Here is a 16400-nt window from a genome sequence, read left to right on the forward strand (position 1 = left end):
GGAACTTACCCTGTAAATTCCTACACCAACGAACTATAATGACATTGATTTCATAAAAAGAGATTCTCAAGTGCGTTAGAGTCGGTATTTGCATACTGCCATCAATGATCCAAACTACTCTTTTATATCATATTAGTGTCTCATGTTGAAATTTTTATCATTCCACCTAGGTCATCATGTAAAAATTTACTCACTGATGGTAACCCAAATTGAAACTCCATCCCCTCTCAAAATTTTATATTTGTTGGCCCACCTTCATGTGTCTTGCTGAACATACATTGACTATAAAATCTCATTTCATCGTGTTTTGTGTCAGTCAAGTCCACCTGGAGTTCAGTCATTCAAGGTCCCATTAGGTCACTAGGTTTCATTTTCCAAGGTCCAATAAAACACCATTTCACTACATAAGGCCAACAAAGTATGAGAGAGAAGCAAATAATATCCCCTTTTCAGTTAAATAAGGGTTTACAAGCATGTAACCATGGTTGCTAAAATTCCAATTTTGATTTTAAGCAAGAAATTCATTCTAGTTTGTAATTTTTATTTCAAAAGAGAGATGTAATAATTTTTATTTATTTATGTAATTTTATGTTTATCATATGTAATAAGTCACTATTTTTAGCTGTTTACTCAAACTCCATTGCCAATATCATCCAAACAAAAGTCAAAAGTGAACATTGCCAAACCTTTAGCATCATCCACCTGCAAAGAAAAAAGTCAAAAAGCAAATTATCAAAGAGGTTAAAAAAGGGATCAAATGAAACATTAGAAAGTGGGTTTGAAAAGCAAAAGATCAAATTCACTCACCTATAAAGGACTTCTTGGCTTAAAACTTAGCTTCATTTGCCTCCTATCACTCATTAAGCAAACCCCAAGAGAGCCTTTTCACAGTTCTGGGTGAAATCAACAAAAACAGGGCAGGCATTGAGCATTTCCTTCTGGTGTTGTGTGTTCTCTTCTGGCGTTGCGCGTTTCCTTAAGGCGTTGGTATGCCAAAATGGATAACTTTCTTTTAGAATCTGGCTTCTCTAGGTGTCATTATGACAATACTGTCGACACCAAGAAAGTGGGCAAGTCTCTTATCATTCTTGTTCTTTATGTTGATGATCTTACCCTGACTGGTAGTGATCCCAACCTTATAAACCATGTGAAGTCTAGCCTTAAAAGGAAGTTTGAAATGACAGACTTAGGACACTTACATTATTTTCTCGATCTTCAAGTCTTGCAATCCAAGGAAGGTATTTCCCTTTCTCAGTCCAAGTATGCCTGTGATATTCTACGCCATTTTCACATGGAAGACTGTAAGCCAGCCCCTTCTCCCTTTCAGTCTGGAGTCAAACTTTCAGTCACTTGTACTTCTCCTGAAGTTGATGCTACCTTATACCGTCAACTTGTAGGAAAACTTTTGTATCTAACCCATACTCGTCCTGACCTTTCCTTTGCCGTTGGCCTTGTTGCTCGGTTTATGCAAAACCCACGTGAAAGTCATTGGAAAGCAGCTAAAAGAATACTTCGTTATGTTCGAGGTACAGTTCAATTTGGGATTCATTACAATGCCGAAGCAACTCCTCTATTGGTTGGTTTCACTGATTCCGATTGGGCTGGTGACCCTGATGATCGGAAGTCTACTGCAGGTTATGTGTTCACTCTTGGTTCAGGACCTATTACATGGGCTTGCAAAAAACAAGGTGCCATTTCTCTTTCTTCAGCAGAAGCAAAGTATCGTGGTGTCGTAGAAGCTAGTAAGGAAGCTTTGTGGCTTCGTCAAATCTTGTCAGAGTTTGGCTTTCAGCAGCAGCATCCGACTACACTTTGGTGTGATAATCAAAGTGCCATTCAGCTATGCAAAGATCCAATCCAACATCAGCGCAGCAAACACATTGAACTGCACATGCACTTCATCAGAAAGCTCATTCACGACCATCTTCTTGAAGTGCAATACTGTTCAACAGATGATAAAGTTGCAAACATCTTTACAAAGGCTCTCACAGAGGCGAAGTTCACTAAACTTCGATTTATGGTTGGAGTTCAAGAAGTTGTCACTAAGGAGGGATAGGCTCTAGTGCCTCCTTCCTTCTCCTATTGTGTCATATTTGTAAATCCTTCAATCCTATCCCAAGTTGTTCTTAATGGGGGATGTTAGGATATTCCGACACATAGGAAATAGTTAAGTACAACTTGGTCTAGTATAGAGTTAGGTAAAGTGTGTTTCTTTACTATGTGCATTTTGTAACTTACAATCCGACGGTCACAAAATGTAGTGATCCGACAGTTCATTATATCCTCAGTATTATCGACACTTGATTCGTGGCTTAACACTCGATTGGTCCATGATCTCTATTTAAATATCATGGAGGGTCATTTGTAGGGTAATCCGTCTATGAGAGAAGTATATGTAAATTTTCATTCTTTTATTAATAAATTGCCTGAAGTGGCCGCATTGGCTCAGGCCGTGGACTGTTTCCCTCTTTGAGGGTTTTAACCACGTCAAAATACTAGTGTATTGATCTGTGATCTGTTTGTGAGCGGTGTCCTTTGATGTTCTGTCTAAGGAACTTACCCTGTAAATTTCTACATTTACTAATTTGGCCTCTCTCTCCTAGAGACAATCTCCCTAAAATTTTCTCAAGAATTCCCTTGCTGCAATCCTTTTCTCTTCTCTTCAATCATGGAGTCTCTCACTCCTTGAAAAAATGCTCTCAACAATAACAATGCAATGTGTCTTCATCCTCTCCCATAGGTTCTCTTTGTCACTTCTCCAAGGACCAATCCCTTATCTCCAATGTGATTGAGGAGAAGGATTAAATCCTAACTTTGTTTTATTAACGATGGAGATTAGATCTAAGTCACTTAAATAATTAATTATTTAACCTTAGAAAAACATTAGCCCACAGTCAATATTAATTAAATAATTAATCAATGTACTTTTTCCTAAGTTAAAACCTAGGATGGAGATCATATTGGTTGCTCATCTCAAACAACCACCTAAAGAGGACTTACTCCCCTACATCCTAGACACAAGCCTATGCAGAAGACCTTCCAAAGTGACAAATTCAATAATTGGACATTCTAACATTTACTTTAGCCAAGGACCTTGATATTTGTGCCATATATACAATCAAAAATATAATGTAATACAATAAAATGAGAAATAAGATATAGATAATATCGAGATATGACATTTAAGTTTATGTTATATTTCAAGTGATAAGGTGGACCACTACTACGCATGATGATATAATTCTGCCTCATTGTCCATCTCTTATCTCTTTATATATTCTCCATAATTTACTTTTAACACTATTGCTGTTAGGTGAACCTCTTGCACCTCCAACATAGCCCACTAACCACAATGATAAAGATCCTCCGCCCTTTGCCTCTAAATCTGTGCCTAAATATTTATGTATATCAAAATTGCTGTCGGCATGCACTTTGGACTATTTATTTCAAGCTTTAATTTTTGCAACATGTAATATTCTGTGAGCCACATGCCAACTACATGAATCAGGTAATTATCCGCAGTTAATGACCTCTTGCAGTTTTAGTTGTTCAAGCCTTCAAGGGGGATTTTGTTTACAATCCCTTTTAATGACCCTATCATTGTAACTGCCCAGAACCCATTTTTCTGTTTTCTTATTATGTTCCTTGTCCACAAAATGTTGCATTTTATAAAAGTTAGAAGATATATATATATATATATAAAGTAAAATATAAGATCCAGCCAACAATATGATAACATGAACAATTATACAATACTGTCCTTGAAAATGTTTTCATATCACTAAATTAAACACCCTTCAGCTTGCAAAATTATAAATCAGTGAAAATAAATACTGCTAATGGCCACCAGGATCCTAGATCTGGTATCAATTCCCCTCTCAACACTATTAACTTAGAAGGCAATATGTAGCTGTCTAAATGTGCTACTAGATAAGACAACATAACATAATTATTTAATGTCCAACAAACGACCAAAGGCAGGTAATAATTTTACAAATCATTGATATCAATCTGTAAGTGTGCCCTAGCCTGCTCTGAAAGCATAAAGCAGGAAGAAACAAGATACACAGCATTTATTAGTAGGTACACACCATAGGGAAGCGGACAATTGGACAATAATAGAAAATATACTGATAAACTTTGTTCACTTACAAAAGTTTTGCATGCCTTAGCTAGACCAGTACAGTGATAACCTCCACATGTTTTGAACTACTATAACTTTCCAACATTTCAGTTACACAATGAATATATCTTGCTGGGATAATTAGTTAGGGTCTGTCACGTTCACTTAGGAGCCAAAACGTATCAGTCAAAGAACATAACTATTTAGTTAAAAGGAATGATGTGAAGAAATGTAAATCTAATGATAATCCACTCTAACAAGGATCAAATCATCATTAATAGCATGTTCTTATCAATCACTTATTTCTCTTCGTGCACTTTCTCCTGAGCAGACCACTCCACTGCACAAACTAAATTTAATATGTATGATACATAGAAGACTTGACGCCAGATTCAAGATAAGCTTCAAGACGTCAAGAGAGCATCAATTCACAAAAAAATAGGGAAATAGTGATAACACTGAATAAAGAAAAATGTATATAAATCACTGGAGCTCCAGTTCTTTGATTACCTTGATTATGTGATTCCGCAGCTTGTAGTTTTGAGACCTGTAGACCAATACCCCTTACCTCTCGGACATCTGTCACAAATGAATATCTACACTGCTCAAACACTAGAATGCACAATGGAACTACAATATTCATTTCATGTGCCATTTATAATTAGGTCAAAAGAGAATAATATACAGTGGATAGAATAAAATTACTACGAAAAGATATTGCATTCCATTCATAAAAAACCCCCATCCATCTAATAAAGCAAGAAGGACTAAATAACATTACATCTAGATAACAACCTAAAAATTTCGATCAGTAGAGGATATATGTCTACATGCGGAAGTATTTGGCTATATGTAAAGTTATTTGCCTACAGTAAAGCAGTGGACCAAATGTGCCACTGGGCAGTGCCTATAATCATAATTACCATTAGTTAACAACATCTCAGTCTAATCATTATTACCAACACTAAGGCTCAAGGATCCATAATTTGATGATAATATTTTTTTCCTTCGTCTTTTTTCATTTACTTCTTATATTAACAAAGAAACATATGAAAAGAGAAAAATCTATACATCTTTCTAAGCGCTAGAAGCACTGAGACCAGAAATCAGTAAGCAAATAATTCCACATTCTTTGTATCCTTGATGAGAAGAAAACCTTTGGCTAGTAACTAAGAATGTACCTGTTCACTCCACATACCCAAGAAAGAGGAAATATGGCAATCATAATTATCAAAAGTGCACTTACTCTCATTCTTGAAACTGCATGTAAAGCAGACATAGCACCAGTTGTCCAGAATCCCCTAACAGGGAACCTCTCCAATGAATGATGTAAGCACCGTCATAGCCACCCAATCATCCGGTGTTGTATGTTCCTGCCTACATGAGATCCCTCGCTCAGGTCATTCAGATACACATATTCTCCTTGCTTTCAATGGCAGAGCCTTCAGATGCCCCAGCCATCTTATAACAACTTTCTCCAGCCTCATGCCTCAGTTGACAAATGCATTATGCTTTCTTTACTCATGGTCATGTTTTCATTTGCATGCATTTGATACTTAGGTGTGGCACTATAACCTCTATGCTCTTCATGAATGTGGTAACGTAAAGGTGTGATTTAAATATTTGTATGTTACAAACCTGGTGAGTAGATATTATTATTACACACCAGCATTGTGCTAAGCACTCTACCTAATCGATGTAATGATACATATAAATACAAGAACCTTTGTCTAAAGATAGACAAACTATCTTGGACACATGATTACTCAGTTGAGAGCGTATCTCAACCACACACTAATCTAGGAAGCTAAACAGGTGGAGAATTTATCTCAAACCAACTAGATCTAGCCACCTCCTAGAAACAAGGAATAGACTCGCCTAAGACAAGTAGGAGTTACATACTCCAACACTAATAACACTTCATAAACACCTGCTTTTTCTTTTTGCTTCAAAGTACCATGGATGATAATATCCTAATAAGTGTCATCAAAAACTTGGTTAAATTGTAGCAATAGCAACCTAGTTAATTAGGCGTACCTCATTGCCTAGTCATACTAAACAAATTCCAACTTCCTTTTCTCAATTCTATTTTGTTCATAAAATAAGAGATTTCCCTACTCATGTATGACTCATAAAATGTCATCCAGCAAGGTCTAATTGAAAGGAAATGAAAAATGATGTAAGCTTAAATCAAGGAAAAGCCAAAAAAACTAGAGGTAAAGAGCAAGAAAAAATCAAAAAATAACAAAGTTAGAAATATGCCATCTCATTAAAAAGGATTGCACCACTATGTCCATTTTTTGTTTATATATATCTAAAGAAAAGGCACTTGATAAACCAAATCAAAGGAAAAATAAATATAACATGCTGGATGTAACTCTAAGCCAAGCTCCCTCTTAAATGCTCACATAGTATATATATATATATATATATAGATATATATATATATACTATGTGAGCCTTTAAGAGGGATATTGGCTTATACTATGTGAGCCTTTAAGAGGGATATTGGAGCCTTTAAGAGGGATATTGGCATATATATATATATATATATATATATATATATATATATATATCATCACATACCACTTTGATGGTCATTACATGAAACTTCCCATGTTCAAAAATTATCCATCATTTTTCACCTATCTCTAACTTGGGGATATTGGAAATATATTTTGTCCTAGGAATTGTCAAAGACATAAATGTGGTAAAAGGTGTCCTCTCATGGTAGTGTTACCCACCACCTGTGAGTGACACCCATAGGAGAATTTTCTCTCCTAGATGGTCCTCATGGACAGTGTGCAGCCCCTTGCAGCCACCAAATAGCTCGATGTGCCATCATCTCCGCCACCTAAGCCAACCACTATACTCTCTCACCCAGTGTTTTTAAAACCGGAACCGGTGACCGAACCGGTCCACCTAGCTAACCGGTTTACCGACCGGAACCGGTCTAACCGGGACTGGTTTGGTCTAAACGAACCGGTTTTTAAAAAATACATTAAATAATTAATTTTTAATGAAACAAAACTATTTTTAAGATGTAAAACCATGATTCCAAGCCAATAGAGACAAAATATGCAAAGTTTGCTCATTTATATACCATGCAAAGGTGAATATATCAAAATGGCACCGAGTGCAATACATATCATCGACAAAATAGCAAAATACATAAGAAATGAGGCTCTAAATGGCCTATAAAGTCCAAAAACAATGCTGCAAGCTATGAGGCCATTGGCCTACTACAAGTCTACAGTGTACACATGATCAATCATCAAGTCCATCACCACTACTAGACACAGGATCATCATCAAGAGCTACATAGACATCATCTGGTTCAGAGTCTGAGGATGCCTCTGCCTCATCTGCAACATCAGTATCAATGCCACCAATGACAATAGAAGTGGACCTAGTGGAAGCACGAGTTTGTCGACCTGCACGACTAGTGCCTTCCATTGGTTCCTTGCCTTTCCTTGATGCCGCTACTGATCCTGGTTCTGATGCCGCCACATAATCTGCCTCATCCTCCGCTAAAGCCATGTCGATATCAAAATCAGCCTCAAACACAGGATCTTCAGTCTCCTCCACCCATTCTGATGTTGGATCAATATCCTCCAACACAATGGGATCTAGATCAGGTGATTTGCTCATCATTTGGTTCCTCCTCAGTCGAAGGTTGTATTGCACAAAAACAAGATCATTTAACCGTTTTTGTTCCAAACGGTTTCTCTTCTTCGTGTGTATGCGCTCAAAAACAGACCAATTGCGCTCACAACCTGAAGCACTGCAAGTTTGACTGAGGACTCTAATTGCAAACCTTTGCAATTGAGGACACTGGCCACCAAATGACTCCCACCAATGTGCTGCAAAGAAAAAGACAATAATTAGTAACTTAGTTTATAATTTGAATTGTAAAGAACGTAAACAATTTTAACTTGAAATGAAAAACAAAATGGAAATTGGAATTGCTTACCTGGTTGGTCCACATCTCTTGCCATCTTTGCCAAGTTTTTGCCAAAAGTACCACTTGCTTGATTGAAAATAGTAAGCTGTCTATGTATATCCAACTGGTCTACATGGTTAGGGACCATGCGCTCCAAGCAATCAATCAATCCAGCTCTGACCTCCCCATCATGCTGATCTCCTAGCCGATTTTTATAGTGATACCTTGGGTTCAAAAAATACCCGGCTGCATGTATAGGACGATGGAGTTGATTGTTCCATCTGTTATCAATGATCTCCCATATACGGCCATATTTAGCTAACCTGTCATTGTAAGTTGCCCGTATCTGCTCCTTTGCCTGATCCATAGCTTCATAAATGTAGCCCATGGCCAATCTTTCCCCATCCACCAACCTTAGCACCTTAACAAGGGGCTCGGTAATTTTCACAAGCTCTACAGACCTTTTCCAAAAATAAGTGTCTAACACTTTCTTTTTGGTGTCTTTTCCATCTGGTCTACGAGCCCACCGAGATTCAGACCATTCATCAGAGGAAAACATTTTCTACAAGTTTCTATGTTGACCATTGAGACATTGCAACGTGAGGAAGTGAGTTGCAAATCTCGTAATTGCAGGCCTAACAAGCTCTTTGCCTCCAGTGTGTTTCCTCATTAGGCTCAATACCCATGAGTGGTTGTAAATGTATTTTGTAATGCACTTGGCATGCTCTACAGTGTTTTTTACCCACTCCACCTTGCCTATATCCTCAAGCATGAGGTCTATGCAATGTGCAGCACATGGAGTCCAAAATATGGTCTTATATTTGGCCTCAAGCATCTTTCCAGCAAGAACATAGTTTGAGGCATTATCAGTGATGACCTGCACAACATGCTGCTCCCCAACTTCCTGAATAATGTTATCCAAAAGCTCAAATAGAAGGCTTGCATCCTTTACCCTATCAGATGCATCAACTGATTTCAAAAACATGGTTCCTTGAGGGCAAGAAACAAGGAAATTAATGATAGTGCGGTTCTTTCCATCGGTCCATCCATCTGACATAATGGAACAACCTGTTTTGACCCATGACTCTCTAAACTCAGTCAAATACTCATCAATGGAAGATATCTCTTTTTGCAAAAGAGCTCCCCTCAAGTCATGCATACTAGGGCCTTTGAAGCCCTTTCCTGCAGCTATAACAGAGTCCCACATAGCTTGGTAATAAGGTGAGCGAGCAGCATTAAATGGGATATCTGAATCATACCACCATCTAGCAATGTATTGGTGAGAAGTTTCTTTGCATTGTTTTTTCCAATGCTGATCCAAAGTGGGTTGAGAACTTGGCTGGGAGGAAGTGGGATTAGATTTAGAAGAAGCAATGGTGGCAGAAGATGAGAAATAACTTTGGATGTTTGGTCTCTTTGGTCCTTTTGATGGTTGGCCAACTCCAACAGAAGGATGAACATAGTGAAAGGGGTCATTGGTGGAAGGGATAGAAGTGGAGTCTTGAATCTCATAATCATCATACCCACTCTCTTTCATGGCTTCTAATAATTCCCTCTTCCTTGCAATTTCATCTTGGATGGCCTTCTCCCTAGCCTTATCCTCATAAAATTTTTCAAGCTTGGCAATGTATTCTGCCCTAATAGGACCTAACAGTGCATTTGGTGCATCACATGGCTTTACTTGGCCTCTTACCCCAGCCAAGTGTTGTTTCAACCTAAGAATACCCCCACCTCCAATAGATTTATGGCATAATTTGCATATCATTTTTCCCTCAACTACATCACAATGAGCCCATGCACTGTCCTTTCCTTTTGGAGCCATGTTTGCTTGAAATAATAACAATTTGCAAATAAATCTGCCATTTAAAAAAAAAATTGCAGCTAAGGAACATGGAAAACCAATGATAAATGTAGGAAAAAAAATGCACATGCAAGCTACAAAATTTGATAGCATAGAGCTAGAGAGTTCATAGGCTTAGCATAGATGATAGATCATTGAAGTGAGAAGTTTATAGCACAAAAAAAATAATTCATGGACAGCAGACCCAAATGAGGAATTATCAAGTGCAAATCCTTACCTGGAAATGCAAAGTAGCTCCCTTAGCCTCCTCTTGATGATGGCAACTCCACTGACAGCTACACACTATCTCCAAAATAGCTCCAACTCCAACTCCAAGATGACTACTTCAGCAAAAACTCCACACTCTCCAAGCTCACAAACAAACTCACAAACACTCCAAATCAGTTGTGTGAGACAAATGAGAGTGAGAGGGGTGTCTTATAGCAAGTGTGAGGGTGTTTTTGGAGGGAAAATCCCTTTCCCTCACCCCCAAAACCCCTAAACCGCCCTCAGTTCCAAAAAACCGCTGCGCTTTTTGCTTGACCGGCGGCCTGTCCATAAACCGGCCGGTTAGCAATAAACCGGCCGGTTCCGCCCTAAACCGGCCGGTTTTTACCGGTTAGGGCAATTTTCCGGGCAAAGGGTGCTTCCAACCGGGTTTTTTCACCGGTTCTGACCGGTGAGCCTCCCAACCGGCCGGTTAGGCCGGTAACCGGTTGGACCGGAACAGTTTTTAAAACTATGCTCTCACCCATCAATTATGATCATATGTTTGAAGGTGGGCCTTCCAACCCCAAAGGTATGGCTTTCATTATGTAGTTGGGTATTTTTGCTTACTTATCATGGACACTTTTCGGCATGGATTAGTGGGGGGATTTGGCGGAAAGAATGGGTTTGGTTTTGTACTTGGAGAACATATACTCAATAACAACAGATATATATATATATAACACTAAATGATGATTACAAACGAGGGAGACCCCTGGCTTGAATACTTCCTTGGGTGCCTCTTGGTGAATGGGCATGATCTTTGATCATACTCTTTGCCTAATTAATTGATAATTACAGACTTTATTGATTTTCTATATAACATTGCCTTCCTCTTGAAAAGATGCTTTGTCCTCAAAGCGTATGTAACGACAAGTGTTGTTGACGAAACGCTTGTCTCCCACGAAGCTTCTTCTTCTGGTAAGTCCTTCCACTTGATTAGATATTCTTTGATTACTCGTGATCGCATCTCTTTTTCCCTGATGGAGAATGACCCTTCTGGTTCTAGAATGACCCTTCCTTCATCATCTAAAGTTGGAAGTGTTGTTTGTGTTGATTGATGTTCACTAATTGTCTTCTTAAGGTAAGATACATGGAAAACATTATGTACACGACTTTTATCAAAAAGGCTTAAACTGTATGCTACTTAGCTTAACTTTTTGTTAATCTGGTGCGGTCCATAAAACCTTGGTGCCAATTTATTTTTTCCCGTATGTTTTAAGGACAATTGCTTGTAAGCCTGAAGTTTAACAAATACCCATTCTCCAACTACAAATTCTCTCTTCGTTCTGTTTCGGTTAGCTTGCTGCTTCATACGATTTCTTGCATTATTTAGATTTTCTTTTAGAGCTTGGATGACTTTTTGGGTTTCTTTTAACGGGTCTTTAACAGCTGGAAGTTTCTTCTTGATGATAGCAAAGTCTTCCATTTCGGAGATTCGTAACAATGCAGAGCTTGAAATGGAGTCATTTTCGCTGATGTGTGGTAAGTATATTTGTACCACCATTCAGCAAGATGTAACCACTGAGCCTACTTATTTTGTTTGTATGTGGCATAACAACGTAGGTAGGTTTCTAAACATTTATTGACAACCTTTCTTTGGCCATTTGTTTGAGGATCACAACGTAGGTAGGTTTCTAAACATTTATTAACAGCCTCTGTTTGGCCATTTGTTTAAGGATGGTAGGTTGAACTCAAGTTGAGGTAGGTTTCTATATGTTTGAAAAACTCGTTCCAAAAATTACCCTTGAATTTGGCATCTCTATCGCTCACAATGACCTTGGGAAATCCATGTAATTTGTAAACATTTTTGCAAAATATCTCAACAATTTGTTTTGTTGAGTCTAATTTCATCATTCCAATAAAGTGAGCATACTTGGTGAGTCTGTCAGCTACTACAAGAATTTTATCCTTACCATCAGACACAGGTAAACCTTCGATAAAGTCCATTGATATTTCCTCCCATTTCTAATTCGGGATATTTAAAGGGTGAAGTAGTTCAGGTGTCATAATATTTTCATTTTTATTCCTCTGCATTTATCGCATCCTGCTACATATTTTTTACTATCATTTTTCATTCCCTTCCAAAAAAATGATTGGCGTGCATTACAGTAGGTTTTAAAGAATCCTCCATGTTCAGTTGACAGTGAATCATGCGACGCATTGAGAATCTTGGCTTTAAATTTGGAATTTGAACTCAGATAAATCCCTTGTACCATAGAATATCATTTTTCCATTCAAATTTTGAATTCTAAGGAAGGTTATTGATTATAGAACTTGTTTCTGGATATTTTGCATATTCACTTCAAATCTCATTCATCCATTCAAGAACAACCACTGAAACTGCAAGTAATGACGGTTCTTCGTCTTTCCTGGATAGAGCATCAACTACTACGTTATCTTTCCCTTCCTTATGTAAGATATCCATGTAGAAGGCAACGATTTTTTCAATCCATTTTTGTTGTTCTATAGACAGTGTTTTCTGTTGGAGGAGATGTTAAAGACTATTATGATCTGCTCGTATTAAGAACTTACTTCCCAAGAAATATTGTCTCCACTTGGCTAGCTAATGCATAATAGCAAGCATTTCCTTGTTGTACGTAGACTTGAGACATTCTTTCTTATTGAGCTTCCTACTTTCAAATGCGATTGGGTGACCATCCTGCATTAGTACTGCTCCTATGCCAAAACCTGAAGCATCACACTCAATTACAAATGGTTTTGAGAAGTCTCGAGTCGCCAATATAAGGGCATTAGACATAACTTCCTTCAAGTCCTCAAAACACTTTTCTTCCTCATCATTCCATCGAATTGAGTTCTTCTTTAGAAGGTTCGTTAGGGGTGTGGTTAAATGGGCATAGTTTTTAATAAATCTTCTATAATACCCGATCAATCCCAAGAATCCTTTTAACTTGGAGATATTAACTGGTTTGGGCCATTCCTTTTAGCCTTGATCTTAATAGGATCTACTTTTGCTCATTCCTTGGATATTATATCTCTGAGATACTCTACTTCTTCCCCAAAAGTGCATTTGGACTTCTTGGCATAAAACTGATGATCTTCTAATACAGTAAGAACTTGCTCCAAATGTTGTAGGTTCTCCACCATGTTTTACAATAAATTAGAATGCCATCAAAGAACACTAAAACAAACTTCCTTAGATATGGACGGAATAGTTCATTCATAGTAGCTTGGAATGTTGTTGGTTCATTGGTTAAACAAAATGGCATTACTTTAAACTAGTAATGACCTTCACGTGTTTGGAACGCAGTTTTTGCTATGTCTTCCAACCTAGAGGTCTAGGGACCAAACCCCCTTAAGGCCTATGGCTCAGGGCCTAAAGGCTTCCACAAGGGAGCCGCAAGCCCTTAAAGGGTTGCGGCTAAGGAAGGGGAGGAGAGAAGGCCAAGGCAGGAGGGTCAAAAACGTTGGGAGAGGGAGACGCAAGGGAAAGAGACCAAGAGCAGGGACGCCGAGAGGAGGGGCAAATGGCTAGCCTAGGAGGGCCGAAAAAAGTTGACACAGAGGGCAACGAGGGTTGACGCAGGCCAACAGAGAGAGACGTTGGGCCTAGAGGAGATAGATCTGGCCCCGTGAGAGCCAAAAACTGAAAACTCTTAGCTCTAAAATTTTTTTATGCTTCAGCTCGTTGATTCTCTGAAAAAAATTTCGTAGGAAACCTACAAAAAATTCCAAGAGACTAGATCTTACCCTCAAGGACCTAGATCTAGCTCTTCTTTCACTAGACAGCTTGATCTAACCTGCAAAAATAAAAATAGAAACAACCAAACCCCAAATATATACAAAATAAATCTAAAACCCCAACCCAAGTTAGAAAAATAAATTACAATTTAATTTACAAAATATTCATGGGTTTTAAAATGGATTTTGAGAAAATGACCCTTTTTTAATATTTTTTTCTTGAAAGAATGGCTAAAATAGTTCAGAAAAATTAATGATTCACTATAGCCCAAGCAAAGATTAAATCCACCATATAAAAACTAGATATCCAAGCAACAACGATTCTTGCCCAAGTTTGTGAACTTGGAGGCCTAGCACTGAAGTACCTATAAACACTATGTATTTATCTCAAAAAAAATCGGTTAGATCACATGGGGAATCAAACCACCTAAGATTAGCTCAAAACTATCAATAGTATGATTTTATCTCCATCTAATGAAAAAACAAATCTTACCAATATTCAGCACAACATAGAGATGCTTGTAGTCAGCACATACCACAAATCAATAAGCAACAACACCTTGAATTGCACCCCAAAGTCTTTCAATATGACAGAAAAAATATTTCCTAGCGGGACAATAGTTTACACAATTCTTCAGCAGCAATTCTAGCCAGAGATCATGTTAAATTATGGTATGTTCTATGCTTAGAGCAGTTTACTTATTTTTCTTCTTATTAGCTACAGATTAGCAATCACATATACATTAAGTAAAGTGCAGATAGAACATTAAATGATCAACCAAAAACAAGCCAAGACAAGAGACACAAGATGTGGCGACTAGCCAAGGACAAACCCCAATGTGGGGAAACCCTTCGATCAAATCTTCTTTTATCTTCAATAGTTTAGCAGAGAGAAATAGTACAAAATCTGAATTCTGTAATTTTATATCAGCAGTAGCAAACCCTAAATCAGCAAATTCAAACTTGGTCAAACTAGATGAAATTGACCTCTAAAATACTAGGTCAATTTGCAGTCAATTTGTCCTCGAACAGCCTGAAGAAACAACCCTTGAACAACCCAAAAGTTCAGTCAATTTGCAAATTTTTGAAGTCAACATGCAGCCCTAAACTAGGGTAGTCAACACCGGTCAAACCAGAGGCCAGATCACCTCGATTTTCATGCAAAAAATTGTGGCCTACCTAGGAGAGGCAACCACACCCAATCCGCACTTCTGGAAGGTCAACACTTGGTCAACGTTGTCAAAGAGATGACTTGCTACCCTAGCATCCTTCTTTTTGCGCCTACCTTGTCCTAGGACATCTTCCTTTCAACCACACGTGTGAGAAAGAGAGGCTCCTTTTATGCGTAGGAGAGAGAGAGAACATGAGTGAATTGAATTGTCCAAATGAAGAGAATGCTCCTTGTATTTATCTACAAACGTTGAGATTGAATAGACATGATTGTTGGACTTTTGAGCCAACATATGTTTGTTAGCCGACCTTGACAATTTGTCCGTAATCAAAATAAATTTATATCTCCATAAATACTTATTTGAATCGGATGATCTCTAGATCAATCCTACACCTCTCGATGAAAGGAATCTAGGAAAAATATCAGAAGCCACGAATAAGGTGATCCACATGGAGTTTGGCCCTATTTGCCAATTTTAACACTCCCTCTCAACTAGGGAGAACTTCATCTGCAATCCGTCAGACTGTCACTACTATCCATCCATCAAATGCACTGCCATGTACAGCTTGACCCCACTCTGCTCTGCTTTGCTTTACTCTGCTTTGCTCTGCTCTGCTCAAACTATGAAGAAGAAGAAATGATCGAGGATGTATCATACCATCCTCCGCTGACCTAAAGTCAGTCTCAGAGTGTGAACCACTCTCACTGATCCCAGATCAATGGAGGTCATCCTAGCATAGGGAGCACAGTAGATACAGTTATGCGTCCATCGATAGTACTACTATGGTCCCTATCCTCATTTCCCTGCTCATTGATCAGATAAGAGGTAAATCCCATGAGTCCCATAGTGCATGGGTATGATGCCTTGACAGGAGAACTAATCATCATGTCCACAGGAGAACGAATCATCCTGTCCAGTGGATGCCACAGAGAACTAATCATCCTGGCCTACAATACAACTAATCATCCTACTCCAAAGTCGCCACGAAGAACGAATCACCCTGGCCCACAGGAGAACTAATCATCCTGTTCCACAGTCGCCACAGGGTGTCACAGGGGAAGTTGAACCTTTACCCTGTACATACTACACCATTAGGGGATGGTGAGTCGCCCTATGGTCACATGTCGCTCCAAGAAGTACCCCGCGCCCCCATGGAGCTCCTAGAGCTCAATACATCATACTGGACCCTCATAAGAGGGTCTCTGAACGACACCAAGTCATTCTCGAAAAGTCAGGAATTTGACCCTGTTGACCTCTACTGGTCAACTAACCATGCAGTACCCCCCCCTTTTTCTTTGCAAGAAAAGGGCAGCACCTGATCAGCGTGTCCGTGCCATCCTACAGTCATCAGCA

General features: G+C 38.5%; 2 protein-coding genes across 5 annotated transcripts in view; both read right to left on the minus strand.

The window, feature by feature from the left end:
• The window catches only part of LOC149197448 (translesion synthesis protein REV1-like), a 437492-nt gene that overhangs the window by 198834 nt on the left and 222258 nt on the right, over positions 1-16400 (minus strand). For all 4 annotated transcript variants that reach the window (XR_016254763.1, XR_016254764.1, XM_089405838.1 and 1 more), the window contains exon 18: positions 4634-4702. Coding sequence is in view for 2 of the 4 variants with exons in the window: in XM_089405838.1 (XP_089261964.1) it covers positions 4634-4702 (69 nt within the window). In the remaining 2 variants the exon portion in view is untranslated. The remainder of the gene's footprint in view (positions 1-4633; positions 4703-16400) is intronic.
• LOC149197449 (uncharacterized) lies at positions 7030-8649 on the minus strand. The gene is made up of 2 exons (XM_089403916.1): positions 8097-8649; positions 7030-7986 (listed from the first exon to the last, which is right to left on the minus strand). Exons 1-2 carry the CDS (start codon positions 8623-8625, stop codon positions 7391-7393), a joined length of 1125 nt encoding a protein of 374 aa, XP_089260042.1. The 5' UTR covers positions 8626-8649; the 3' UTR covers positions 7030-7390.

This window comes from Pinus tabuliformis, chromosome 2_2 (assembly GCF_031772625.1).
Source record: "Pinus tabuliformis cultivar Carrire ecotype Pingquan chromosome 2_2, CPIR1, whole genome shotgun sequence".
NCBI lineage: Eukaryota > Viridiplantae > Streptophyta > Pinopsida > Pinales > Pinaceae > Pinus > Pinus tabuliformis.

Bases quoted from the DNA above. Each gene is read 5' to 3' on its own strand.
- LOC149197449 (XM_089403916.1), bottom strand. From the start codon at position 8,625: ATGTTTTCCTCTGATGAATGGTCTGAATCTCGGTGGGCTCGTAGACCA. The intron at 7,987-8,096 runs GTAAGCAATTCC...TTTTCTTTGCAG, and splicing joins AAGAGATGTGGACCAACCAG to CACATTGGTGGGAGTCATTT.